General features: G+C 39.8%; 1 protein-coding gene and 2 long non-coding RNA genes across 6 annotated transcripts in view; 2 read left to right on the top strand and 1 right to left on the bottom strand.

Moving 5' to 3' along the window:
* Nucleotides 1–115: 115 nt before the first annotated feature.
* LOC106044867 (uncharacterized) lies at nucleotides 116–16734 on the top strand. 3 transcript variants are annotated; one of them, XR_001212517.3, is made up of 3 exons: nucleotides 116–786; nucleotides 4126–4203; nucleotides 10470–10609. It is a non-coding gene; the product is annotated as an uncharacterized lncRNA (long non-coding RNA). The 3 variants fall into 3 exon arrangements; XR_001212516.3 differs by lacking the exon at nucleotides 10470–10609 and adding an exon at nucleotides 16451–16734 and having other exon boundaries at nucleotides 117–786; XR_007167532.2 differs by lacking the exon at nucleotides 10470–10609 and adding an exon at nucleotides 8925–9064 and having other exon boundaries at nucleotides 118–786.
* On the bottom strand, nucleotides 9296–27729 carry KCNG4 (potassium voltage-gated channel modifier subfamily G member 4). Of its 2 annotated transcripts, XM_048075050.2 has the most exons (4): nucleotides 27292–27729; nucleotides 26545–26675; nucleotides 25620–26419; nucleotides 9296–11261 (listed from the first exon to the last, which is right to left on the bottom strand). In XM_048075050.2, exons 3-4 carry the CDS (start codon nucleotides 26367–26369, stop codon nucleotides 10476–10478), a joined length of 1536 nt encoding a protein of 511 aa, XP_047931007.1. In that variant the 5' UTR covers nucleotides 26370–26419; nucleotides 26545–26675; nucleotides 27292–27729; the 3' UTR covers nucleotides 9296–10475. The 2 variants fall into 2 exon arrangements, with proteins under 2 accessions (XP_047931007.1, XP_013050514.1); XM_013195060.3 differs by lacking the exon at nucleotides 26545–26675.
* LOC136791774 (uncharacterized) overlaps nucleotides 22903–28000 on the top strand; it is a 59456-nt gene continuing 54358 nt past the window's right edge. The window contains exon 1 of the long non-coding RNA XR_010834378.1: nucleotides 22903–23047. This is a non-coding gene — a long non-coding RNA (uncharacterized lncRNA). The remainder of the gene's footprint in view (nucleotides 23048–28000) is intronic.

Raw genomic sequence — 28000 nt, 5'->3', positions numbered from 1 at the left:
TGCTCTGATATGTTAAAAAAAAAAAAAAAAAAGGTAATTTGTTTCACCAAGAGCTCCCAGGTAGCTCTTGAGCTGTTAGCTGGAGTTTCCATTCTCAGAAGGTACGCATCAGTAATCAAGTCTGTTTACTTCTTTCAGTATGAACTCTGAAGGAGGGCTGATCCTGAGACAGGTCTGTGACTGAAGCCTCTGAATTGTGAAAGGAGCTAATGGAAGGGTCTCTGACAAAAGCCACTGCCTTTTTATAATAGGGGTTAAAAAGCTGAAAATGAATTTCCCAGAGTGCGTAACACAGCATCCTTTTGCTGCGCTATGTCCTGGGAAGCATCATGTCATTTTCCTCTCAAGGGGTATTATACATTCCACATAAAGGTGCATGTTTAGAGGCATCTTCATTTTGGTTGCCTGTGGACTTTACAAAGAGATGTAGAGCCAGTGTGAGTGAAGAAATGTCTCTGTGTTGATGAGTCAGGCTGGGGGATGAAGGCCAGCTGGGCGTTATTATAGATCGCTATGAACAGCAGTGGCATGGGCCTCATGGAAAGCTCAGACACCTGGGTCTGGGATGGGAGGTCAGCCTGGTAGCAGACAGGAGGAAATGTATTTTTTTTTTTTTTCTTTTAGAGAATTTGGGGTAGAGGAAATAGGAGTGGTGTTCTCTGTCAATCTTTAAAGTTAGAACCAGTAGTTCCTGCATTATTTATTGATGTTAGTGTTTCACCTATCTCTTCTGAATGCTGGAGGAAAACATTGCATTCAAGTTCTCTACAAAGCATCTCTGTTGAGGTAAAACTGGGGGGGTTTATTTAAGCTGGGGATTGAATGTATTGGAAATAAAAGAAAAACAAGGTCGAAGTCCAGGAAGCTGAGACCTGTCGATGTCCTTATGTTTGTAGCTGACCAGAACTCTGCTTCCTACAGATCCCGTTTGCAGCATCTCTTTCTAGCAGGAGCCCTGGGCTCAGTAAGCTGCCTGATGCTGCTCGGGGGGGGGGAGAAATGAGCTAATTTGACCAGCTACTGTATTTGGGGCCAAATAATGCTTTTGGCAATGAAGTTTTCCCCTGAACTGTATCAGTCGGTCTACTGTAAATTCACCCCTACGTATTCTGCTGAAGGCAAAAAACTGAGGTAGTTAACTCCCCTTTGTGTTTTTTTTTTAATATATGGAATAATAATATCTGACTCTGAAAAGTCATGCTGACTCTTTAAATCTTTTTTATTTTAAACTATTTTTTCCTTCCCTGAACACTGGAATACATTCTTACCCTCTGGATAAACCTGAATCAAACTTAACATTAATTTGCAATCTTCTTGCCTTCATGCTAAGCTAGCCAAGGTACTTTACTGCTAATTTCACAGCTCTCAGTACCTCAAGGCAACGCAGCTCCTGTAACGTTTCAAGCCTGGTGAATGATGTCTGTAGTTAGGAATGAGTGCAATGGTCTAGTGAGCTTAGAAATGTGCACAGCGTTACATGGGTTTCTGTTACTCTGTCAAGCAAAACTCTTTGCAGATTGGCTCTTCTGGTTCTGGTTGCTTCTGCTGGGGACAGTGGAGGCTGATGGGGTCTGCAGGGCTCACGTAAAATGCTATGACAGGGAATATGTGGAGGCAAAAGCATGACAAAGATTTCTAGGTGATTCTGAGGGCAGTTAGCGTAAACCTGAGCATTTCGGATGTAAAAGGACATAACTGTCAACAGAGGAAGAAACCAGAAGAGATCAGCCTGTTACTGGAGGTAGGAAGTCCTTGGAATCAGCTGCAGTTTACTGTAGCAAGTAACTTAGTCTGCAGAGGAACTTCAACAAATTCTTTTATACCCGATGTTAATGGAGTTGCACAAGATGCATGCTTGAAAGCTGGGAGAGGTAAGTGGGGAGCTGGGGAGGAGACATCAGCTAAAGGCAGCTGTCAGGATCATTGCTGTGTGCGTTTCATGATGAAAACCTTTTGGCAAGACTTTCCGAGAGGCTGCAGTGGTATCTTCAGAGTGTTTGTGTCCATGGACCATTTTATATAGGATAACCAGAAATAAATAAAGTGACGTGAGTATAGGGTATAAACTCCACTTTAAGGGCCCAGCTACCAGCTCCGACAGGAGGGGACCATCCATCTAGGCTCTGTTTGCTGCTCCTTTACCTTGCTGAGTAGTGCAGGTACCACTAGAGGGCTGTCAGGCAGAAGGAGTGAGGACCTCTGGGAGGGTGTCCAGGGCTGAGCAGGGTTCGGTGCAGGACCTCTACAGACTGGTTTCGAGGCAGGGTCTTAACTATCAGAAAGTTTAGGAAGTGAAAAGGGGAGAGATTTAGTCATCCTGAATTGTGTTTCTACGATGTGAAACATTGATGTTAATTATAAATGAAGCTCTTGATTCGTTTTGGCCTTGAAAGCATGATTTAGAGGCAGGGTGCTTGTGGTCTGCTATGAGGTTTCAGAGGATGGCGGCATCTCTGTGAGCCACAGGTAGCAGCGTGTGTGAGGTCTTTTTTGGTAATTCATACGTTGAAGAGATAGAAGTCCCAGAGGTAAAAAGGGCTGAATCTCTGGAGTATGTTTTTTTGTTGTTGTTGTTTTTATTTTTTTGTTTTCAACTTGCTGTTCTAATTTGTATAAGAACGCTAGAAGTGTATCTGAAGGCTGCCTTGCAGTGTTATAAAGTGTTAGTCTAAGAAGGCAGTAAGAAAATAGATAAGATGCTGAACAAGAAGGGGACCAGCACAGTGACTTGGCAGTGGGGGTCCTGCTTGGCCAGTAGCCTTTGGTTCAGATCTGACTGGAACGGAGTTGTAATGCAGCAACTAAAGCGCGAGCACGTTGTCTGTCCGTGTGCGCCTCGCTTCCTTGATGGGCTGCAAGAGTGGGAGAAGATCCTGAACGCTGATGTCTCAATATTGGCTCAACACCAAAGCAGTGTTCCTGCAGATTCAGTTAGACTCATCTGGACGTTTGGCACATACGTTGATATTTCTTTGATAATTTTCTTCAGTCGGTAAAAGTGCACCCAGGGACTATATGGGGAGGGAGACCAATGCAGTGTTACAAAGACACACACAGATCCTCAGATGTGCCACTGCAGGCCGCAGCTGAGGAGATGTCAGCTTAAAAACTGTCTGCTGTGTCCTTCCTTACAGGCAAACTCACATGTTTTGTGAGGAAAATCCTCCATTAATACTTGTTTCTCTAGACCTGCTTCTCTTCTATCTCATGACACCCAGTCATACAAACACAAGTCATTGAGACAATTCTCTTTCATGACTTCGAGCAGGGTTCAGCTCTGTGCAGAGCCTTCAGCTTAGAAGCCGCCTGACTTACCTGCCACATTTTAGAAGAAAACGTCCACAGCTAATAAGCTTGATTATTCAACGGAAAAGCAGATAGGAGAAATGAGTGCTATTGCTGTCTTGTTGCGTGCAGGGTGCTCCAAGACTTTTTGGCTTGTTGCTTTTGCTCTCTGAATAAAATGGGAGAATCGTATAAATATTGGCAGTCCTCAGTGCTGCTTTTTAGCCAAAGTTGAGCAAGCAAACAGCTGTGATTATGCCAGCTTTTCTCAAATGAGCATGCCCTTAAGGAGCAGGTTCAGCACCTCCCCGTAGTTCTAATTAGAGTGTGTTCTCTCCCATGTACAAGAACACAACAATTATCTAATAGCTATTTACAGGTTGGGATATTCCCTGTGGTGCTATTAGAGCGCCTTTAGTGGCTTCTCTTTGTGTTGTAGACAGGATGAATCAAGACTTGCTTCCCTGTTCTTCCAGTTTCCCACCCAGAATGAGCCAGGCTGGAAATCTGGCAGGAGCTTTGAAGGTCCTTTGAAGCTTCCTCCCTTTCGGAAAGGCTGGTGTTTGGGAGTGCTTGGTGTGGCACTTTGAGAGTGTGTAGTCTGTAATTTTAGGGAGTTCATGGTATATATGAAATGACAACCAGCAGTACTAAAAGTATAGATAAGACTGGAAATACAAAGGCTTGTGTTCACGTCTGGTATTGCAATTCATGTTAACAAGGAAGTTGCAGGTGTCACTGTTTAACTGGACTTCTAGAGCCTTAAGTGTTGATCAGTTATTTGTAAAAGGAAAGTCAGTCGTTCTCTTCAGCTTTCTGATAGTCTCTTTTGCATTTCAGAACCACTTGATGAAGCAGGAGAATGACAGCAAACGTTGCAGCAATAGAGAAGTCCTTGCAGCCCTGTTCTCAACTGCAGTAAGTTGTTGAAGTCTATGGATTTTAAGAGTGATAGAGATTCACACCACATCTAGGCTTTTTTTTTTTTTTTTGGTATCCCAAGATGAGATACTGAACCTAGCAATGTAAAAAATATAAGTCTTTTAAAAAAACAGTCAAAATCTGTGTTGCTTCAGTGTTCAAATCTGTTTTCTCATTGGAAATCAAGTATAAAATTTAAGAGCTACGTAGAGTTTTCAGTATACTGGGTGATACAAGCTCTCTAGACTTCCACAGGAGCCAGAGGTACTTTGCAGATCACAAGAATTATCCAACAACCTGCAAAAACAGGCCCCTAATTTGCTCTTAATTCAACAAACGGTTATTAAAGACCAGCAAACCCATTATCCTGTAATGCTGACATACTTTGCTCTTTTGGGACATAATTTGAAACTGATTTATCTTTTGTTCTGTGCAGTGTTCCTTCCAATAATCTTACTCTTGAAATTTGTTGGTTTTTTTTTTAATGCTACTCGTGTAATAACTCAAAGGAATAGACTCTTTGTCACAGTTTTACTCAGAAATACAAAACTCTGTAGGAAAATGCAATTTTAAATTCTGCTAGAACATTTCACAATCTGCGGATCACTAATGGCACAAATCTATTTGACCTTCATTTTCCATTAGGTATCTTTGTATTGGTGTGAAATTAGCTTAGTTTGTTTAAGCATGCATACTTACACCTTAATGAGCTGATAGCATTATCTTTATCAACCCTGTAAATTACTGAACTAAGTCCCACTTCATATTAGATGCAGACAATGTCCTAGGTATGAACCTATGTAACAGAGTTGGAATTACAGATAAAGCTATGTTAATAGCATTAATCAAACTGAAAACTTATCAGTGGGAAAGGCAGAGAAATTTTCCAAGGTTTTACCTTCTGATTGCTAGAAATATCCTGTTAGAAACCTAGTAATTGTGCTGTACAAGTCTATTCATGTATCTTTGCTGAACTGTGTAATTTTTTTTCTTTAATCATCAGTAGCTCCTAGCTCTTCCTTCTTTGAAATTTCCTGGAGTTTGTCTTTGAGCTGAGATGATTTCTTATGAAATTCTAATATAAAAGTCTCTCAGAGCCAGATCAGCTCTAACTAATTTGGTGTGAAAGTAGGCAGTTTGGAAAGCTTCAGGATATCTTGGTAGAAGGAAAACGCCAGACTAATGAATATTTTTATAATTTGGAGGAAAAGTAGATCCTCGAGGCATAAAGTTTTATCATTGTCATCTACTTTGTTGTGGTGAAGATATTTCAAGAAAATGATTTGCAAATGAAATTTTAAGGAAAATCTGTTAAAATTTTCTCATTAAAAGACTGTGTTAGACACTTACAGGATGGTACAAGACCTGTTGATCGAAGGAAATAAAAGCACTTCATGTTTGTTTTATTGGCATTCTCTGTTCATGAATGCAATTCAATTATCTTTGGTATTTGTCACTCTGCACCTTTAAGGTTATAGAATTTTCCTATTGGGATTCATAACGATATGGCTTTTTGTATAGCAAATGAACCGTTCCTGATGTGAGCTTCCAAGAGCAGGAAGGCAAAGACAAAAGAAGCTGCGAATCTAGGAATGTAACTGTTGAAGTGTAGGGAGTGATGTGTACCCAGATACAGACTTAAAGGCAAGCGGTGGAACATCAGCAAATGATCATGCAATTTGTTTGAATTTAACTGAAAAATCACTGAGTGCTCACAAAGGCATTGAAAGGGCTTCACTTCTGTGTAAGGTCAATATAAACTCCACCTCATCTACTTTAGGCAGAAGAAAAGTTCTGTATCACTCCATTTATTCTTCCTGAGACATATCAGTTTCCTGAAAGATGATAAAAAGAAATTATTTTGAAGAAGATGAAACCTGTTGACTTGTAGTTAGTGTCTAACTGACTAATTCTTCTCTGAACACTGGAACTGGCAAGCAAGGAATTTCAGAAGATATTATGACTTTGCCATCTGCATGTATGGTGTTCTATGCTAATATATTAAGTCCTAAAGGATTTCTATTTTTTTAAACAAAGTTGTCAGGTATGAACCAGTAAACCGTCTCATTTAAGATTTAAAATTTTAAGTGCCATTAAGTGGTGTATCAAGATTACATCTTATTACTAGTTATGGTACTTTTTACCGGTGATATAACAGACTCTCTTTTTCAGAAGAGATGCAAACAAAGGGTCTTCTGCAGCCCTTCTCTTATAGATATATGCTTTATTTTTACAACCAGGCAGGAATCAAGTATAAAAAAATGAAATGTAGCTGGATTTTTACCCTTCCCTCTTGCTGAGTCTACTTTAATATTCCGCTAAGGTGGCCCTTAAGCACTCCTACTTGGTGCTGATGATCTAAGTCGTTTTCACTTGAGTTGGTTCCTTGGTCCTTGCTAGAATGCAGCTCTCTCTTATAACGATGTAGCTTAGGGGTAAATTTTACCCAGGGAAGTGGTGAACACCCCGTTTAGCTCAGACAAGCTGTTGCTACATAAGCAAAATAGTTCACAGAAAGGAATTTAACACTTTCAGTAAAAATGTGCTGGAATGCAGAAAACAGACTCCATTCAGGATACTTGAGTATTATATTGGCCTTTTATCAGTTTTAATTTTAACACGTGGCTAACTCATCAAAGTGAAAACTTTCTGCTGCTCTTTCAGGGAGTGTGCTGTACTTCTCATTTCCTTGACCTTTTAAGTTCATCATTTTTTATAGATCAATGCAATGTATTAGAACATTTTCCTGAAGGAAAAAAAAAAAGGTAAAAATTGCATTAAAAATAAAATTAGAGGGGGCATATCTGTATAATTTTTATCAGCAGACATGCTTAAATGTTCATAATAACTGCAGAAATTAAATAATTAGCTTTACTGTTTGGGTATGTTTGAAATAAAAAAAAATATATTGACCAACATAAATTTTAAATAGCTCAGCTCTAATTTATGTTTAGAATATGCATAATACTTAGGATTAAATTACAGAATAATTCACATAAATAATGTACCATTCTCTCCAATTAATTTGTGATTTAAATAATAAATCTAATCTGAATTATATATAGATGCTAGTGTCTGGATGCAAACTTCAGATTGCCAAAGACAGATAAAAAGCAACTTTCAGGAGATCTAACAGTAGGTTATAAGTTATAAAACACTGACTCCATGAAAGTAAAGGGACTTCATTACTAAAAGAATACATCCATTTTATATAAAGCTTCTCTGCCAGAGGAACTGATGAAAGTCAAAGAGGAGAAACAGCTGGAGAATGGCTGGGAGGTACGAGTGCTACAGAGAGAATTCAAAGCAATTTGCAGAATCCCTGAAGAAATTACAGTTAGGTCAGAGCAAAGGTCTTAGTCCCTCAGTACTATTCCAGCATCATAGGAAACTTGCATTTAGTCCATGATCAAAACCAATTCACTGTGTTTTGGTTCTGAGTCAGACTGGCGCTTGGGAGGGTCCTGTATTGCATTTCCCTGTGATCCTGTCCCTCTGTTAGCTGGTTTGCAGAGCAGGATATCTACTGATTCCCCTAAAGAAAGCATTATCATCGGGAATTTTGTGGGTCCTTCGTTATGCGGCAAAGATGTTGCTGATCAGAGTTTCAGTTAGAAGTTAGAAAAGGGATGTGGTGCCTTGATAAGGGCTGAGGAACATGGTGCCCACTGGGTAACGGGTGCTGGTCCCCTGCATCTTCTAGGATTTAGATTCAGGGAAGAGGCTCTGAACTAAGAGAGGCTCGATGCCAGGCACCTAAACTGCTCTTTTAATTAAGTCTAGTTCTGAAATGATATGTACTTGGCAACAACAATATCTGCTAATTGTAACTGCTTGTTCTGAATTCGTTACTCAGTTGAATTACACAGGAACTAAATGTTCCCCTCAACATATTTTTTTCCTTTCCTAATAACGCAGTGAATCATGAAGGACATTTTCTATGAAAGCTGGTGCAGGCCTGACCCAGCAGTAGGAAGAAATTTGGTTAGAAACGGAAATGTGTGGTACGGTCCTGATTCTGCCAAAAGTACCGGCACTTACTTCACTGTTAAATGTTGGTGATTTCTTTTTTATTTTTAATTCCTCCAAGTTTCAGCACGTTCTTGCATTGTGGTGGTTTTTGTTTTGTTTTGGGGGGGAGAAGGTAGGTAGGTAATTCTTAAAAAAAAAAAAAAAAAAAAAAAAAAAAAGTAGGTAATTTAGGTAATTGTAGCAGGGGGCAAGCACTGTCTTCAGCTCTGTCAGAGCAGAGGGACAGAAGCGTGCTGCAGTGGGTGTTGTGGTGGTATGCAGTGGTTTTTCCTGAGGAGCTGAAACAACCCTAAAGAAATACAAAATCCCCAGGAGAAATGCAGGTGGCGTGACATGCCTAGGAGCTTGGAGGGGTCGAGGTCGTGGTCCACATCTAGGCTGGATTTTGTTTGGTTTCCTATCTGAGTAGTCCTGCAGTAGAGAATCACTGGCAAAAATAAAAGCTAATAAAAAAATTATCAGATGGATTTATGCATAAAACAGCAGAAATTCCACCTGTTATGTGGCAAATAAAAACTCCTGTCATCTAGAGTCTACTTGCTCCAATTGTGTTGCTACATCCCATCTATAATCTGCTAGAGTTTCCCTGCTTTAGATCATAGGGTCAATAGCAAGATAAACCCAAGAGATTAATTTGAGTCACGTGCTGCGAACTGTGCCAACAACTGTGGTTTTCTCTACTTAAGCTATAAAGCACAGCGAGGATAGCATCGAAAAACTGGAACTCCCAAATGCCTGCCCGAAGTTGCATAACTCTGCCGGTGACTGCGTTTGTGTGTCCACGTGGGAGGCTGGTCACACGCCTGGAAGTGTCCCCTGGGCTCTAGGGGACATGCCCTGCCTGAGCACGGTGCTTGCTGAAAACTGGAACTCAAGGGTCATCTCACTGAGCTCTGCTTCGCTGCAAGGTCATAGGGAACCTGGCAGGATTTAGGAAATGGAATAATGAAAGCTGAAAATCTGATTAAAATATTAATGAATTGCTTCATCTCGGTACTTAAATACATGTCAAAGTTCTGCAGATACCACCAGGACTGCTTACAAGCTGAGGACCCATGAGCAAACCAGGCCCTGTACACACAGATGTATGCACAAACGTGACTTTCATGTCTTGGCATAGGTTTCCACTAACTGCATTCACAGCATCTAAAAGGTTGAATTATAAAATATCATCTAGAATATCTCAAGAAGTAGCATTTTTGACTTTTGTAGGCCTGTCATTTTCTTCTGGCTAGACTGGTGTATGCCAAGAGGGACATCTTCTATTTGCATTAGCAAATCACTCCCACTGCCTCCGGCAATCATTCCTCTCATTTTTGCTCTTTATACATTTGAATACTTCTGAGCTGTCATTTTTTTTTCGATAACTTTTTATTTTTTTTCTTCTAGAGAAGCCAACACCATTCAATTATAAAACAAACAAACAAAAAACCACCACCAGCAACAAAAAAACACAAGCTCAATTGTATGTTCAATAAGTTTGGGTTTTATTCCCCCCCCTTTTTTTTTTTCATTTTTTTAAATATATGAAAAAAGTTTGAAAACTTCTGTCTAGTATGAAATGTTTATAGTTTCAGACTGCAACTGTATTTCAAGCAAATTCTCTTGCAAACACTATGTGTCTTACAACAGCAGTGCAATTCATTGTTTAGAAATTGATCTTCTTATTACAGGCGAGCTTTGAAAGCTTTCACATATAGTGCTTTTATTATAAGCTTATTAATAGCTTTAGATACAGAGCTCAGATTTATATTGAGGCGTCTTCTGTATGCCTGGCTAATGAGCATTGTATAAATAACACTGGTGCATAGCCCTGAAAAAATCCTTTCTAATGCTTGGCTCAAGGTGTTAATTGCAAAGAACATTGGAAATTCAAAGGCAAATAAAATAAGTGTTATTTGTGCCAACAGAAGCTGTTTTGTTTGCTATTCATTCAATATTAGTTTTTCAGCAAGATACATAACTGGCAGAGACAAAGTTGAATCTTATCGTTAGTCCTAGTGAAGAATGAATATTTATTTATTACCGAATAAACTCCGACTTTTGCCATTCTCAAAACCTCTGCGTTCATAATAATGTGTTGGAGCCAGCTGCGTTGGCTTGTACTGCTTTGTTATACCTATCCTGACAGAGAAAAATAGCGCTGCAACCCAATTTTCTTGCTTTGCTTTATGTATTATGTTGACATACATATGTATATTTCTATTCCTGTTCTTGGGAATGTTTTACAGCAAGGCTTAGTTCCCCGTGTAAATGTATTTGATCGGTGATGCTGGCTCCTCCAGGATCAAGCTGTCTGTGTCATTGAAGGTGTCACTTTCGCCAGAATGATTGGCATTTTTTACTCTGTTTACCCGAGACTGCAGTCGTTCATGTTCCTTCCTCAGCTCCGAGTAGGAATGGGAAAAAGTGTGGAATATTGATGTTGCGGGAAAAGACATGATGAGAATCCCACTGAGGATGCTGCTCAGAGCTACCATCTGGCCTGGGACGCTCCGCGGTACCATATCTCCGTACCCCACAGTGGTCATTGAAATGATGGCCCACCAGTAAGAGGCAGGTATGCTTGTGAATTCAAGCACCTTGCCCGATTCGTTCTCGGCAAGATAGACCAAAGGAGAGAACAGAGTGACAGCCACGCATAAGAAGAGTAAAAGCAGGCCAAATTCTCGTGTGCATTTCCGAACTGTGAGGCCCAAAGTCTGCAAGCCCAAGGAGTGCCGGGCAAGGCGCATTACATACAAGATCCTCAAGGCACGTAAAACCCGTAGCACCAAACCAACCTTCTCCAAATATGTGTTGCTGCTTGGCCTGTCGTCCGCCTCGTTTGAGTCATCCTCTGCCAAGATGAGGGAGACATAATAGGGTGAAATAGCCAAGAAGTCAATTATATTCAGGGGCCCTTTGAAGAATTGACACTTGCTCCTTGCTTGAATGAATCGGAGGCAGAACTCCAGGGAAAACCAAGCCACACAGATGGTCTCTATGACGAAGATGTAATAGCACTTCTGGGAACACTCACCCTGACACAAAACGAAAACAGAATTAAATAAAAGAACAGTCTGCGAACCAGCATCCAAAAATATTAAAGAAGCAGCCATGCGTACCTTCTTGAGTCACTAACATCAGAAATAATAAAAATCCCAGCTAGCAGGTTGTATGGTAGCTGTCTTTCAACGGTGAATAGGAGGTAATAAGCACATGAAATATTTAGATGAACAGATATACTGCCTGCTTATTTTATTCTTTTGCTTCTTCCAGTCCAAATGCATGAAACTCTTTTCTGAATATGAGAAAAACTCAACTCCCTCTGAGCATACAGCCTCTAAGTTCCAACCTGCAGCTCTCAATTTAATTTAAATTTGACTGGTTCATTAACCTGTACAAAATATAGTGTCTCTTCAAAAGAAAGATTAACGTTCAAAAGTCTCTGCAAACTTCTGGTGCTGTTCAATGCGTGGTGCTTTCGCAAAAGTTGCGTACTCTGGTGCAATTAAAAGTGGTTCAGAGAGATTCAGTAAGTCATCTGGATCCTTGGCTCAGTTATCCATATGCAAATCATGTTTCTTTCTATATTTACAAATGTTTTATAACTACAACTGAAAGGAAAATAAATATCCTCCTGTAGGCAGAACTTGCCTTGAAGAATCCTTTCCCAGTATTAAGACTCCATGCTATGAGCAGTGCTTTCCTTGGTTTTGTTATCAAACGAATTGCTTTAGTTTGCTACTTCAGATTCACATTTTATTTTTTATTCTGTTTTCCTGAGCTTAAATGAATTTTTTTGGCCTATTGCAGTAAAATGAGGAGGAAAATGTAAACTAACTCCTGATTATTTGGGTAAATTAGAGAATACAGGAACTGTTCCTTATATGCTATTACCCATTCTCAGCCACGTTTCACAAGCAATATTGATGAAAAACACCATGGGAAACACATACCCCTATTACTAATTAAATTTGCTCACAGTGTTCAGTTACACTCTGCATCAAATATGATGTGATGTTTTTTTGAGAGTGCCCTTTTTGATAGAATTACAGCTATTCTTGAGACGTAACATTTTTTTGTTGTTCAGGCAATGAATGTGCAAAAGCCAATATATAAATAAACCTATATAAAAAATATAGACCTATATAAAAATAGCCTGTAGTTCTGTCATCATTATCACATGTTATGATCCTTGGCTATCTGAGACTCCCCAGGTAAAATCATAATATATCTTGTATTTATTTATTTATTTTTTTAACACAGTGTGTCAGAACAATTCTTCTCTTTGGGGAGTTAGCACTCTGGGGATTTTTTCTCTTTATGCACAGTGGACAAAGGAGATCATAATTTCTCTCAAAATAGACATCTCAAAAGGTAACAAAGACTCGCTTCTGCTAGAGTTATGTGTAGATGATGAGGTTATGGCCCTATTTGAAGTCATTGCAGTGACAGTATCTAGAGTGCATTGATGTCTGCAGAGTTGCTGACTTGGCTTGATAAGAGTGCTTGTGATCAGCAATTGTGTTATGCAGTGTTCACTTTTTTTCTGTTGTAAATTATTTGTACAGCACAGCATGGACTCTTCACAGACCTGCCTGTGGTCACTCCAGTGATGTGGCCTGTGAATTATTCATTGGTCCCATCAAGATTTATTTTATTTTTTGTTAACTGGGCTGAATTTCCACTACATCTGCTATTTATCTACTTTTATACATTTACAGGTGATGCTGCTCTCAAATCAATGTGTAGTTTTCACTATTCCTTCATTGGAAAATACAAGAAAAAAAAAAATTGTTTGCTGGGAATTTTAACTGTTAATATCTAGGATGTCTTTTGAACAGAGTATGTAAGTTAAGGAGTAGTGTGGGAAGAACTGATTGGGAGTTTTTATCTTCTCTCCAACCTCAGTTGCCTCAGTAATCCCCATGGGAAGTTATTTGTGCTTAGAGAAAGCAATTTGTGCAGGCAGCTTCCCAATTGCATATTTCATTTTTCAGAAGAGCATTCTTCAAGCCAAACTTTTCAAGAACATAACTGTGCATTTTATTTTTCCTTTGTGCAGAACTGTGGATATAAAGGATGGTGAGTTCTCCCCTGTTAGCACACTTTGTCTTTTTTATATACTTTGCAAAAGACACTTCAGAAATGTTTGTATATGATTCAAACCAGCCCCTTTTGCTTCTACTTCTGCAGAAATCAAGAGAGTTACAGTATCGCAGTCTCTGACACTGATTAATGCAGTGTATTCTGTGCTTGGTTTCTTTACTTTTTTTTTTCTTTTTTTTTTTTTTGAGGGAGATGGATGGAAAAAGGATGTGTTTGCCTCAAACATGCCCATGCGGGATGAAAGCATGCAGCAAAACCATCCTTGTTTATCTTGGAGGGAACTGATTTATCCATGCAGTACTGTAGTTCTGCATGGAGGTGACTAGGTTGTCATTTGAAGTCATTTTGAAGATTCTTGATCATTTTGAGTATTCCATTCAAAACAGCAAATATTGTAGTAAGAGGGGAAAAGAGGAAACAACAAATACCAAGGCCAATTTCTGTTTCTCTTAGTATTTTTGATGATTTCAGACCTTGTAGTGCTTTATGTTCCACCTACAGCTGTTGTCCAAAGAGCAGGCAAAATAGCACACTGACTTCAAATACCATGTACTTCCCAAAATACAGACACCCCTATGTCAATGGTAGATTTCAGATTTGCTATTGCCACCAACCTCCTGTCAGATGTTAGTTACTTTCAGTGAACTGTCCAATTATAAGCCAAATATTCTGATCAATGAGAGGTGTTTTGCAAAAACGGCCAATAAAGGAGTTTCTGTGGAAAAACAGCTTCTATATATTTTCTCTTTCGGAACAAAGCAAAAACATTTGGGAAATTCTAGTGATCAAAGACTGCCAAAGCAAAACAAAAAACTCCCTCTCTTGCCCTCAATATTAACTAGAGCAGAATTCTAAGCTTTTATTTTTATATCTTTGAGTCAAATTTATCACTGACTTTTTTCTCCTCCTGACTGCATTTTTATACCCATAGTATCATGGTGCAGTAGAACTTATAAAAGCACCAGACCAATGCAGCACTGATCACGAACACGGAGGGAATATGAGGTTTTATTTATAACTGACCACAAAAAGTTTTGGGTAGGATTTTTCCATAAAACCCTCTGAGATGTTTTACACTATCATGGCATCAATCAGTACTCATCCTGTCATTGACTCTGATGGGAGAACAATTAGAACAAAGCTAGCAGTGAGTGAGCATCTAACACTTTATACTTCCTGCAGATTTACTTCTGAATAGTGTAAGAATTTATCAGGATTTATGGAACTTGTCTCTAGCTGAATTCTACAACGTATGGTGTGAATGTAATAAAAAGAGTGCCTGGTATTGATCTCATGTATGAAAAGAACATTTGGTTCAGCAACAAAGGACACAATGATTTGTATATAAAAAATTATATACTGAGCCTAATGGTTTGAAATATTGTATGATTTCTTAAATTTATACACCACCTCAAAGAAGTAAAGTGGCTGTTTCAAATTTCTCTGCCGCCAGAGATAATAAGCAATTCATACTTCTTTTTCATTACTTCCTTCTGCTGTATAAGGTAATGGCTCATTTTCTGGGTTCTGTTATGTATTGGAATGTTTATAGCGTTACAGTAAAAAAAAAATCTCATTTTTGGATACTTTTATTAACTTCTCTTTTGATATGAAAACAATAGGCTCATAATAAAAAGTAAGAATAGCCACAGTGAGTCCAGTTAGCCCAGTGCCCTATTCTACCAGCCTGAGAAGGCACGGGTGCCCAAGACAAGTCTCCTGGCTTCTGTTTTCTACTCCAGAGCTTCCTACGCTGGAGGTGGTGTTTGTGTTTCTCATCTATAAAGTTGGGCCATTCTTTTTGTCTGCTGCCTACTGCATGCAAACTTGCTTCTTTCTTTGCTTTGAACTAAGTTCCTGTTGGTTCCATCTGATGCCCCTAAGCTATCATACTGGGAAGGACTCTAAATAGTCAATGGACCTTTCCTCATTTCCTGCTATTTACAATTTTGTAGACTTCTGTCGCAGTCCAGGTCGTAGCTTGTTCCTGTCCTCAGGAATTCTGCCTGCGTTAGTGAAGCCATTCCATCCCTTTTGCCTTTCTCTGGCCCTTTTCTTTTGTGAGATGCAAGGGACTGGGACTGCAGTTTTAAAGCCTGGGTGAACCATGGGTTCATCTAGTCAAGTCTATATTCTGTTTATAATCAATAATTCTATATATTTTGCTTTCTTAATCTACTCTCCTTACAAAAGTTTAAGCAAATTGGATCTACACAGGGACTGTGCTTAGAATGTAGTATTACTATTAGGGAAAAATGTTTGAATTCTCGGGAGCTTTGCTGTAACTTTCTTGCAGTACATTTTTTGAAAGGATCTGAGGTTCAGGAATTCAGCACCTCTGATGCCAGCACTGGCCAGAGTGATGTGTTGCATCTAAATCGCAGGCCTTAATTGCACAAGTGAGTTTAGAGAAGTGAAATTTATTCCCTAACAGTGAATTCAAGCTAAATGAACTTGAGATATGTGCCGCTCATAAGATAGGATAAATAAGATAAATTTCCTGGCCAAGTGCTCTCTTAGTTTACCAGGAAACATTAATTAAAGCATAATGACATCTAGGTTAATAAACAAAACCAGATCTTAGAATTATGCTGTACTATCCTATCTTACAACAGATATAAATCTCATCTAGTGAAAATAATATCTGTACATGCATCAATAGTTGTAGCAATGCCCAGGGAGACTGAATCAGAATCTCCCTTGCAGAATATATATCTCATCTGTCCACCTTGGTTTTCATACGCAATGTACTTGTTTACATTTTCTAGACAAGGAGAAAAAATATTATTATAAACTCATTTATAGATAACTGGATAAGAGCACCAAGGAGCTGTTCTCATGTCCTCAGGGTCTTCTTTGCACTGGCTATTTGTGACCCACTTGGTTGCACTCTGAGGCATTTTATAATTAAAATATGCTAGGGAAAAGCTGTTCTGAATCATTGCCTGACCTGATGATTAGTTTTCTGCTGCTGAAGATTTACCCCAGTATTTCTGAAGTGAATATTTACCCTTTAGAAAGACAAGTAATATTATTTATGGATCTGAGCTGATAAAAGTCTTTAAACCCAGTTAGAAATCATGCTTGAATCACTACATGCAAGCATTGTTATTTGCAGGGTACATTTATGGAAACCAGCTGGCTCATCGACATGAAACAAATAAGTGTTGGACAGAAAGGATCTGAAACATCTTCCCAGCTAGATCCACCCTAGACGCAGTAGTGATTGCTTCTGAGTAAAGGCTGTTTTGGTGCTCAGTCACCCAGAAAGACACTAAACAAACACAGAACGAAGCAGAGAAGGAACTCAATAAAGCAATACGCTTGACTCTTCTTGGTTCAGCCTCCTCTTGGAGCTTTAAACAGTGACAGACAGGACCTGGACCTGCTTAGTACTCTGCAGTTGAGGGACAAGCTGCCAGAACGCCATCTTTCACACCAGAAATGCCTGGCAGCAGGGTTGGTGCAAGGTCACAGTCCACATCTGCTAAACTTACCCTGGCACGTCCCAATTTATTTCGGCACGTTCAGATACAGCCAGTTACTGCTCAGACCCTTCTCCCTGGTCCACACGCTATATTGTGGACAGAGGCCAGCGGCCACTGGAATGGCAGCAGATGGGATCAGTCTGTACTGAGGCTACCGACCTGCCCACTGCCTGTTTGCTCAGGCTGACTGCTGCCCACCGCCTGGCAGAGAGGCTTATTGCAGCCAGGTGCTCCTGCAGGCTGGCCTTTTGGCCCCCACAGAAAATAAATAAATAAATAAAAAAATAAAAAATAAAGAAAACCATTCAGCTGTGTATGTATCCTCTCTAAGCCCAAGGTTGACTTATTTCCTGGGCAAGGTGCTGTTTTCCAGCCTTCTGCACTTCTCAAGGTTATACGTGGGCACTGCATCATGGGCTGTAGCTTGTCCCCAGAGAATTCCCTCTGTGGATAAAAATGCAGGGTAATGTAGCTTCAGTTCTTCTCTCTCGCACAGTGGGTCTACAGAGTGAGTCTACAAGTCTGGAAAGTCATTAAGGTGAAGTGGAACCAGACCAAAAACTTTGCATAGATTTTTGTATAACCAAGATACCAAACCATCTCCCAGGTATTCTTATCCCTCTCTGTGTCACAAAATGAACAGACGCAGGAGAGAAATCTCTTTTGGCCGTAAAATGACAATTCAGTTAGTAAGTCTTGTACCAGTCTGTGTTCCCTGCCTACCTGGAGCTGTGGGATCCAGCTGCAGGGCTGGAGGTACTGCTGAATCACTGCGACTGCATTGCTGCAATTATTTGAATAATGAAACCATGCTCTGCTGAATCAAATGATGGCCAGGGAGAACTTGAAAACCCCGTGTTTTGGATCACTTCAAAACTTGGATTTATGGTTACAGAGCCATGCAATAAAATCAAAAGGTTTACTGCCTGCTGAGAGAGAACTGTAACCTGATTTACAGAATGATGAGCTGGTTAAAGGAGTGCTGTGTATTCTGATCACAGAACGATTTTCCACTCATTTTGCTTTATGGGAAAGAAACCTGGACTTATGAAAACAATTGCTCTAACTAGTAAATTTGAGGAAACTAAACTAATAGTGGGATTATATTAATGTGGGCATTACAAAGAACATAGAGAAGGGGAAATTTTTATCTCTGTATCCAACACAGATCATCCCCTCTGGGGAGGAAATGTAACTGAAATAAAATACTTCGATTAACTCTTAAGCTTGGGTCCTTATTCTGCAAACACTGTGAGAATCAATCTGAAGAATTTCAATTTGATCTAAGCCAATTGGTGACCCCAGAACATTTGTATTCGGAGAGAAATGTGGAGGTATTATCTTTTTCTTTATTTTTCCAGTAAGAAATTTAGCAGACTTCGTTTTGTAACTGTGAGAAACAATATACTCAAAATGACAGGTATTTATCTGGGACTTAGAAGAAAGACTTTCAATTTCCAGTTTTACTTCTGATCAAATCTTTTGCACTATTACCGTTTCTTCTCTGCTCCATTCCTCCTGCATCGTAAGCTCTTTGCAGCAGAGGTACCTGTTATTGTACCTGTGTACTGCAGGGCGTACAGCAGGGCCCCACATATGGCTGAATCTGTTTTAAGGGAAAATACTGGTGCTGACAGGAGGAGCTGACACTGTGGGAGTAAGCACAGCATATGCAGTTCGTAGCTCTGAAGCTGCAGTGAAATTAGCAATTAGATCTGCTCGTGCATCTTCAGAACTAAAATACCAGATTCTGATTTTGGCTGTAGCAGTAAGCTGAAGAGTCCTCAGAGATTTCTGTCACATTCAAGGAGGAATTTCTACAGCACAGAGAAATTTGGGTGGTTGTTTATTTTTAATGCTTGATGCCTTACTTCTATGAATTTAGAGGATGCATTGATTCCAAATAGCATTTTCCAAAGATAGAGTGCCTTCTCCATGGGAGGAAATACCCATCTTCCAAAGAAAGCATTTATTAGGTAATGATCTGTGCTGAACCCCCTGAGAGTACTCAAGTGAGGAAAGTGAACAAGGTTTTTCCTAGTGTGGCTATTGCAAACTTTGAAAGCGTAGAAAGGAGAAGAAAGCATGATTCCCAGGGAGGAGCACATGTGCTGGCACACTGAGTTGCAGTTGATTGCCTGCCTGTTGCAGAGCAGCTAGAGCAGCTGGGGGTCCCCCCAGGATAGCGTGCAGAGCCGGGAGACTTGGTGCTGTTGGGATACAGCCAAAGCTGGATGAACATAAGGCAAACTAATAATGTCCAGTTGTGTCTTCTGAACACTGGACCTTGTGCTGGCAGAGGCAGCTTCTGAAAACCATGCAGAATCCATTTAGTCACTGAAATGGAGTGTCCAGAGCTGCTAAAGAAAATTGCTCTCTGTGGCAGTGGACGTGAGCTGAGACAGGGATGTTCAGCAGGATCTATCCCCCTGGTGCCCCTCTCTGGTTATGTAGAGCAGGGCTTAAGTACTGTAGACTTCACCAATGTTGTTGTATATATTATATTTAATGCTGAAGTATGCAATGCTCTTTGTGGATGCTTGGAAAATAATCACTAATAGTGTGCAACTGTTAAATGAGTGTCTTAACATAATGATCCAATTCCAAAATCTAAACTTTTGACATTACTGTATGGATATGTAAGCTGCAAAAACAGGTATGTCCCATAATGCAATAATATGTATATATCAAAGTACTTCAATATTCATTTTTTTTTTTCACAGCTTATGTTTATATCTTTATTCAATTGTTATTTAACTAATACAACCTGTGCTAAGTGCACCTAGTAGATGTGTTTTTGGTGCCTCAGTGAAACACTTTTTCATATCTTCAAATGTTGGAATATTTTAATTTGTGATTAAAATGGTTAGAAGAAATCAGAACTGTACTGAATGACTAGATAATTTAGGCAAGTGAGTGTCCACAATATGTGTTCTGATAAAAAGCCAGAAAAATTCTTGGACGGGTGCAATAAATCTAAAGCGTGTCCAGCTTTATTTTGTTCCAAGTAATTTCAAGTCATATGTATATACCAATATATTTGTAAATAGGCATGTACACGTGTCTTTTTGGTCTTACGCTTTTAAATGAGCATTCAAAGTGTTTCTGAAAGTCAGAACTTCATTAATCTCTTTGCAGTAGAACAAGTAATTCTGGGCCATAGTTTGTGTGATATATACCTTGTATTAGAAGATAAATTTGAACATAGAGTTACTGTCAAATACCTCTGCTGGTCAAATATAGTCCGAATAGTGCTCCACTTCATTAATACTCTTAGTACTCTTAACTACTCATTGAAAAAAAGGTATTATTCAGCAAGAATCATTTTGCCCTGGATATTCAGCTAGAAAATTCTTTTTTTGATCAGTGTTTAGACCCTGTTATTTAAAAGCTATAAAGTCAGTAGCCAAGGGTATCCGTCAAAATTCAGCTGTCATATCCTGTTTAACAAAGGTGATTGCTTCTACCAGTTGGCCAAATTACACTCTGATGGAGAGCCTTATCTTTGCAGACTGCAAGCAGTAGGACTGGGTTTGCACACCTCTCAGTGACACTCTCTATATGGGTTATTATCTTCTCCACTCATCCCCAAGCCCTTCAAGTTTTCTTTCAATAAGTGCACTAGCGAGATTTAATGTTATCTGCAGGTTATGGGCAGGGTTGGAGTATAATGTTATAATGTCTTCACAATGGATTTAATAGCTTGAATGCTGAGGATATATCTCCTGCACACATATCTTCACATACTGAACTGGTTAACTGCAAGTCAATGTGACGTTTTTTAATTACCCCATTTAGCTGCGGCAATAGTAACCCTGGTGAAACAAATGTCTTGTCTGATTTTCTTTCTCTTCACAGGAAGACCAATAAATTGCTTTTCCTCCTATAAACCTCTGTAATGCCACTTTTAAAGAAAATGTGTTTCTGGGCAGTTTCCTCTAGGTTACAAGCGAAATAGGCCATTTTCAGAGTGATACGGACAGCAGCAGCAACATCAAGCATCAAAAAACCTGAGTCGGGGCCTCCAGAATAGTTGCCCAGAGAAGCTGTGGGTGCCCCATCCCTGGCAGTGCCCAAGGCCGGGCTGGATGGGGCTGGGGTCAGCCTGGGCTGCTGGGAGGGGTTCCTGTCCATGCAGGGAGGTGGAATTAAATGGGCTTTAAGATCCCTTCCAACCCAAACCATTCTGGGATTCATTCTATGATTCTAATAATGATGTAGAATGAAAAAAATATATATACGTATTTAGAAATAGTCCTGTTTATTATGTATCTCTGTGTTGTTGTTTTTTTCTGCCTTTGTTCATGTTTTCTGGATTCTCAATATAACCAGTGACCAAAAATGTAGTCTTTTAAAATGAGTTAGATTTCCATGTAATCAAATGACCCCATGAACTGGAGCTTCAGCAAATGAATATACTAAGTTTCAAGATAAACTCATTAGGCCTGACAATACTGGTTGCTTTGTATGTTGGTTCTCTTTCATTAGCTTATATACAATACCTAAAGCAATTACAGGCCTATCAAGATCATTTAAGAGCAAACATAAAAATGAGTAGTAACAAGGTCGGACCACTCACTTATCACTGGAGAACAGAGGGAGAACAGAGAATAGATGTTTCCTTCTCTCTTAACTGAGATGTCATATAAGTGTAATTTTTTGGAGACTTCTGCATCAGGAGAAAAAGACATCATTGCCACCAGTGCTGAGGGAAACGGAATGGAAATATCTGGGGTTTCCTTTTCTTCTTTTTTTTTTTTTTTTTTTTTTCCCTGACCATAATTTGCTTGCCTTTCCTGAAGAAAAGTCCTTGCTGTACCTTTTCTGCTGAGTCATTTCTCCAGAGGATGCCAATTTTAGGGACTCAATAAAAGAAATCTCTTCCCAAAAAAAAAAAATCCCAGGAGTGCTTCAAAGTAGACAATCTTACTGTCCAAGCCCTTCTGCAGTGTTTTTGTTCCATATTTCACAGGTGTAAAGATGTTTTTTTCCCTTTGGATTAGATGTGTTGAGCAGTGCCTATTTCAGTTACACCCCCTGGATGCTGATAGTGACTCTTATGTGGGACTGAGACTCTGGGGGGACTTTGATGGGACTATTGCCTGGACCCTACTGAACTCAACTTAATTCCTTTGTTTGAGGAAAATGTAGATTTTGTTGCCTCAGCTTTCTTATCCTAAATAGGATGCAGCCTTGTAGTTCTCTCAGGCTTACAGCTGCTACCTGTTTGGATCAATAATAAACAGAGTTCCTTGCTGCCAAATATGCTTTCTTTTCTACCTGTACATACACGTATGCCTTGATTACCACATTTTGGTGATGCTGTATTTGCTTCCTTACTGAAGACAGTTTGCTCTCCATAAGGAATAGCTGCAAATATCCTAGATAAAGCTGTATGGATATTGTATGTGAAATTTTAGTTGTTTTATGCAGATAACCTAAATTGTTGTCTTTCCATAGTACTGTGTGTGATAGATTCATTTATACACATGTTTCATGGTCAGGCTCAAACTTGAGATCACTAGAGCCGCACAAATTTACCTCTCTAGAGTTTTCCCAAACTTTTGACCTCCTCTGCTTGGGGCTGTTTTCCTTCACGTCACGTACTTGCGTGACATATAGTTACAGAACTGTTTGCTCATATATCTCTGGTTCTATTTCTTCTTTCTAACGAGGAAGCTCCTAAATGTCATCTGAAATATTCTCGGGGATGTGCGTGGCGTCAATTTTAGTAACTTGCTCTATATTTTTGCTTCGGCTGGATGTCTATCTTTAGGCCAGCCCCCCCCTCCCCGTTCCACTGCCCATGCGGACGGCTCCTTCCCTCCCCTCGGGTTGCCAGGGTGACTGGGCTGCCCTGGTGCGGATGCTCCTGCCTTGGCTCCTCGCCATCCCTTTCCCAGAGACCGTACTTTTCACTTTCCCTCGGGTGGTGAGGACTCCTCTTTGCTCTTCTGCCTGCCCGGGCAGCTCTTCTTCCTCTTAAGCCAGCCCTGGCTTAGCAGCTGCTAAAAGAACAAGTGATTTTGTGATTTCGTGTGCCTGCAGGGTGAGATCAGCCAAGCCTCTGAGTGAAATGGAAGTCACTTTGTATTATTTTTTTTCCTTTATTTATTTTTTTTAAACCTGATTCTTCTCCTTGAGCTGGAACCCAGCCATTTCTCCCTCTCTTAGTGTGGCAGTGATGATGTGAAAAAGGAGCCTACAGTGATACATACTCGCCAGAGGTAAAGCCTTTTTTATTTGTATTTCAGAACGGATAAATTCCATTTCCAGTGTTAAAGACATTGGAATATGGATTCTTAAAATACCTTCAGCACGTTTATGCATAGAGGTTTAGTCAGGCTTTACCTCAGAAATGAATAAATCTCAGGATGGGGCATCTTTAGGGTCAGGTGTGGAATTGCAGGCTGTGCAGAAACTAGATTGAAGGAGTTTGACTGGTTTTTGTCTCTGGGCAAAAGGATGTCAGGTGATCTTTTCAGCCCCCAGTGCCAAAATTTCAGGTGCTGCATGCCTGTACCAGGTTGCTGGTAAATGTGGCCTCATCCTGTGAGTCATTTTCAGAGGCCAGCCAGTGAACAATTTGAGCACCAAATCTCAGCGCAGAGTTGCAGTTTCCCCGGGTGTGACTCGGTCGCAACCAAGTAGTATTTTTAATCAGTCAGGCTCTGTGAGTTATTTGTTTAGATGTAGCTGATATGCTCTTTAGAAACCCCATTAATAAAATCTTAGGTGTTGCAGGCTGAGAATTTAGAGATGGAAAATATCTGACATGTCAAATTCTGTGCTTTTCCATAAGGTGTGAGTATTCTATCCCACATTTTCCACTATATTTTCACTGGCATAATTTTAAACGGTTCAAATAGCAGGACTTTCAATATTCTGTTCTGTGTTTCTGGGACACAGTGACAAGGTGCACCAGCCTGGTGTTGTAAATGTAAATTATGTGATGTTTGGACAAATCTGTTCCTTTGCCCAAGTTCATCCTTCATCCTTTCCCCTGCACATTAAGCATCCCTGCTTTTGAGTTTGTTTCAGTCCAGTCTGCTTGTTCTTAAAGTATATTTATGCAAATCTCTAAGAAGTAATGTTATCAGTGTTTTATAGAAAGTCTAGGTATAGTAGCTACACTTCAGCTAGCAGATATACCTGTAAACCTGAACATCCTTCCTTTTCTAAAATGCTGTTAATTATTTTCAAAAACGCATAACATATTTCATCTAGCTGAGATCTGAATATTATGTGCTCTTTTTCCATGAAAAGTATTTACAAAAGATTTTTCTGCACTGCTTGGAAAATAAAAATTAAATGCATCTGACTGCTTCCATTAACAAAGTTAGTGAGAAACACTTCCTAGAGCAGAGTTTGTAATGTTTTTGCATCTAACTCTAAGAATGATGTTCTATATTTAAAATGTTTTCTCAGAAGAAGCATTGGAACAGGGTAACATTTTTTTCTGCCAAAAGTAATAGCTGTGGAAGACAACAAGAGCACCAGACTTATCACTGAAAGGTAGTAGTTTTCCTATGCAAATATAAGTTAATATTTAAGGAGTTAAACAGAACATGGAATTTCAGCCTTCTGTACAGTCCTTAGCGTTATTGAAAGACATCAAATATCACAACATATCTTCACCATGACTATGCTGTTTTGAATTACTATTTGGGAAATAAAATATATATGTATTGTTGTGTACACCACGCTGTGCTACAAATGTAAAAAAGTCTTTATTCATTAATATACAATACTTTGGGGAGTGTCTTATCTTAGTGGGGTAAGGAGTTCATTTAATCTGATTTTGCTCACCACTTTTGGAAGGACAGTTTGCAAATGAAGTGAAGGATTCATTAAACAGACTAGTCAAGGTTATTTGATAAGTTTGAACATTGCTACATCTGAAATAACTTTTGATTTTTACTTTCCTCCATTTTATTATTAGAATAACAAATCTGTATAATGCTGAAATACAGAAATGTTATAGAAAAGATCATTCATGTATGATACAGACATGACTTATTTGCTCTGAATTACTGTGGATGATTTACTCGAAAAGGCTTTGTATGTGATTAGCAGTTCAGTTAGTATTTGGCATTACTCCTACAATACATATATATATATATATGGGGGCAAATATAAAGTTCTATAAGCATGGAATCATGATTTTTGGAGGCCCAGCATTAAGTATCTGTTTCTGTGAAAATTATTCATGTATCTCTTATCTCTTTAATCTTTATGCAACTATTGAAATGTAACATTGTTGTGGGAAGAAAATAATGAATATTTCTTCCTCTTGAAATATTTGCCTTAGTTAACAAAAGGGAAGACATCTGGCTGTTTTTAAAAGTAAAGCTGTCATAGGAAAACATTTCTTTTGCTGATGTGTCCAAACAAGAGATTGCTTATAACTGAGAGTAAAACATGTTGAAAACTCCACAATGTGACTTTGAGTCTCAGTGTAACAAGTTTATAACTTACACTAGCAAATGCTCTTTAAGAAGGAAAACTAATGCCGTATTATAGAGCTGCAATATCTGTTCTGTCCAGAAACACTTTCCTATATTTTAGCTCACAGTTAGTGAAGTACTTTTTTAACATTACTCTTGAATGTCATTTTGAAACTGATTTTTAGCTATTATTGTGTTTTCTGTTGCAGACCATTTCATTACCGGGGCAGTTTTGAAACTCATTGCTATGGATTTTCTGTATCTGTTTCATCTTTTTAATGATGTATACCTAGCAAAGCAAACAAATTTCTTTTAATTCTATATTTAGATCAGTTATAAAGGACTTACTTACCCTGTCTTCTTCAGCTCTTAAATCTGGCATTGTACTAACACAAAGGCTTATAGCTGTGGTGGCCACAAAGAGGATGGAGAGACAAGCAAAGACTTTGCCTGGGAGCCCTGACTGGGGATTTTCTACCATATCTCTGAGTCTGTTCATAAACTGTCCGAATTTTGTTTTCTCATCCAAGACACATGCAGCTTCTTTGCTCCTCCGGAGCTCCTCTTCTTTCCGTACCTCGGCCAACTCCTGCAGTTTTTGAAATAGTTTTCGAAAGCAGCAGTTCTCCAGGTTGGTTTCCTCGATCCCCCAGTATCTCAGCTCCTCCTGAAAAGACAAGGCACACGTGTCTCTTAAGAGCATCAGCTTCCCTGCTGCTAGAAAGCTGACAATCATCCCAAAAGCATTGGGGTTCCTGTCAAAGAAGAATTCGTGCGTGTCTTCATCGTAATCATCACACAGCTGAATAATTTCTTCATAGCTGCTGCAAAGCTTAAGTTTGCTCAGTCTGGTCAGGGGAAATTCATCTAAAGTACTCCAAGGTAGCAGGTACTTGATGCCTCCAACATTTATCATGATCTCTGTCTTTAGATCGACTGCAGAGACTTGATCGGGGTGGTAAATCCTCCTGGCTCTTTGGTAATGAACCCCTTTGACAGAAGGAGTTTCAACGGAGACAGGAAAGAAATGGCTCAAGGAATTACAAGAAGCATAGCTAATGTTACTATAGTCTTGGTCACTGCCTCCGGAGAGAATAGGCATCTCTAAGAGTTCTCACTGGGACATCCGAAATGGCATCAGACCAGGATTATCTGTCAGCCAAAAGACAGGTGAAGAAGGAGAAAACATAGCAGAAGTTATTGCAAGAGAAAGGGTGCTTCAGGCTACTTTCCTAAACCACAAAATTAGCGAGTGCGTGTGTGTGAGTAAAAGTCACCTCTGTGCTTCTTCCTGAAATCTGCAGCCCGTGAATGCAATTTGCTTGGCAGCCTCATTGGTTGTCTGGCAACACACAGACACGGAGGAGAGCTAAAGCCTCATTCATAATTATCGCAAAGGGTCGGATGCCTGCAAATCCAAACGTGAACAGATCGGTCCCTTCTCCCAGCACATTGCGGTCATTGCTAGATCGCTGCCTTTTCTGGTGGGTGGCACATGGCTCTCGTGCTCCTATAAACCCTTAAATACACACTAACTCAACTAAGCTGCTTAATAGTTATTAGAGTGGTCAATTACCTGCCGTCAGCTGGATGCGAAGTTCTTAATTGCTTTAACTTGAATGCTCAGATTGTAATTCCTCTTCCTTTCACTACTCGCCTGTTTTGCCTGCCTCTCCGGGGCACTGTGAGCATTAACTAGTAGATGTTTGTAAAATGCTTTAAGAGTAGATTGCTGTTTAAATGACAAGTGTTCTTATCCACCCAGTCAATGCAAATTACTGGCAAAATACAGGGGACGTTTGCCCACCCTATAGAAAACTTTGTTACATGGACAGAAAGCAAAGTATTCTGTCAGCTCAGAGGGAGAAAAACAATTGAAATACACATTACCAACCTCCCCCCCCTTCATCCTTTCAGGAACAAATCCCTGGTTTTGTTCATAATCTCTGAAGATTCACAGGCAGTTATTACCCCAAGTCAGCAAACTACAAAAACCCCAAGGAAACTTCCCCAAAGTTACTCACCACCGCGCCACGGGCTGCTGCCCGGTGCCTGCCTTCGCCGCAGGTGAAGTATACATGCCGTAAACTGATCGGCTGAGTTACAATCCAGCAGAAAGACCTGGGGATATTTTATGGTATTGATTACATAAAAAAAAATCACTGTAGCACTCTGGAGATCAAAGTCTCTTTTCTCTTTCTCTGCTTCTTCCCTGGAAGGGGAAAATATTTGTATGTGTTGGTATAATGTGTGTTGTACTAATAGATCCTTTGCAAAGGAGACGGCGTCCTAAGTGGCAGCTCCTCTCCTGGACTCGTGGGGCTTCCTGGTGAAATATGCTGAGTGAGAGCTGCAGGATCCTGCCCTCTCCCTGTCTCTCCACTGTTTCCCTTGGGACTGTCAGTGTGGTCCTGGAAGAGGAGGGGAGAGGGAAGGGGGAAGGGCTTAGAAATAATCTCTCCAGCATCCCTCCGTCTATTCAGCAGGCAGCAGGCAGCAACTGAGTAAGAACACGGAGACAGTCTCCGACTAATCAGGTTTAGCAATAAGTAAATTCTGGTGAACCTGCTTAATAAAACAATTTTAATCCTTATTAACTCCTGCCATTGTTGTAGTCATCCCACAATTGCTTGCTCTGGCGGCTCCAGTCGGATTCCTCCGGAGCAGTTTCGGTGTCCTGCATCCCTCTTGAAACTGAGATTTGCTCTTAAATATCCCTAGAGGGAAGTTTGT

This window comes from Anser cygnoides, chromosome 12 (assembly GCF_040182565.1).
Source record: "Anser cygnoides isolate HZ-2024a breed goose chromosome 12, Taihu_goose_T2T_genome, whole genome shotgun sequence".
In the NCBI taxonomy this organism is placed as follows: Eukaryota; Metazoa; Chordata; class Aves; order Anseriformes; family Anatidae; genus Anser; species Anser cygnoides.
The sequence above is the reverse complement of the archived record's forward strand: the minus strand, read 5'-3'. Positions and strand labels throughout refer to the sequence as shown.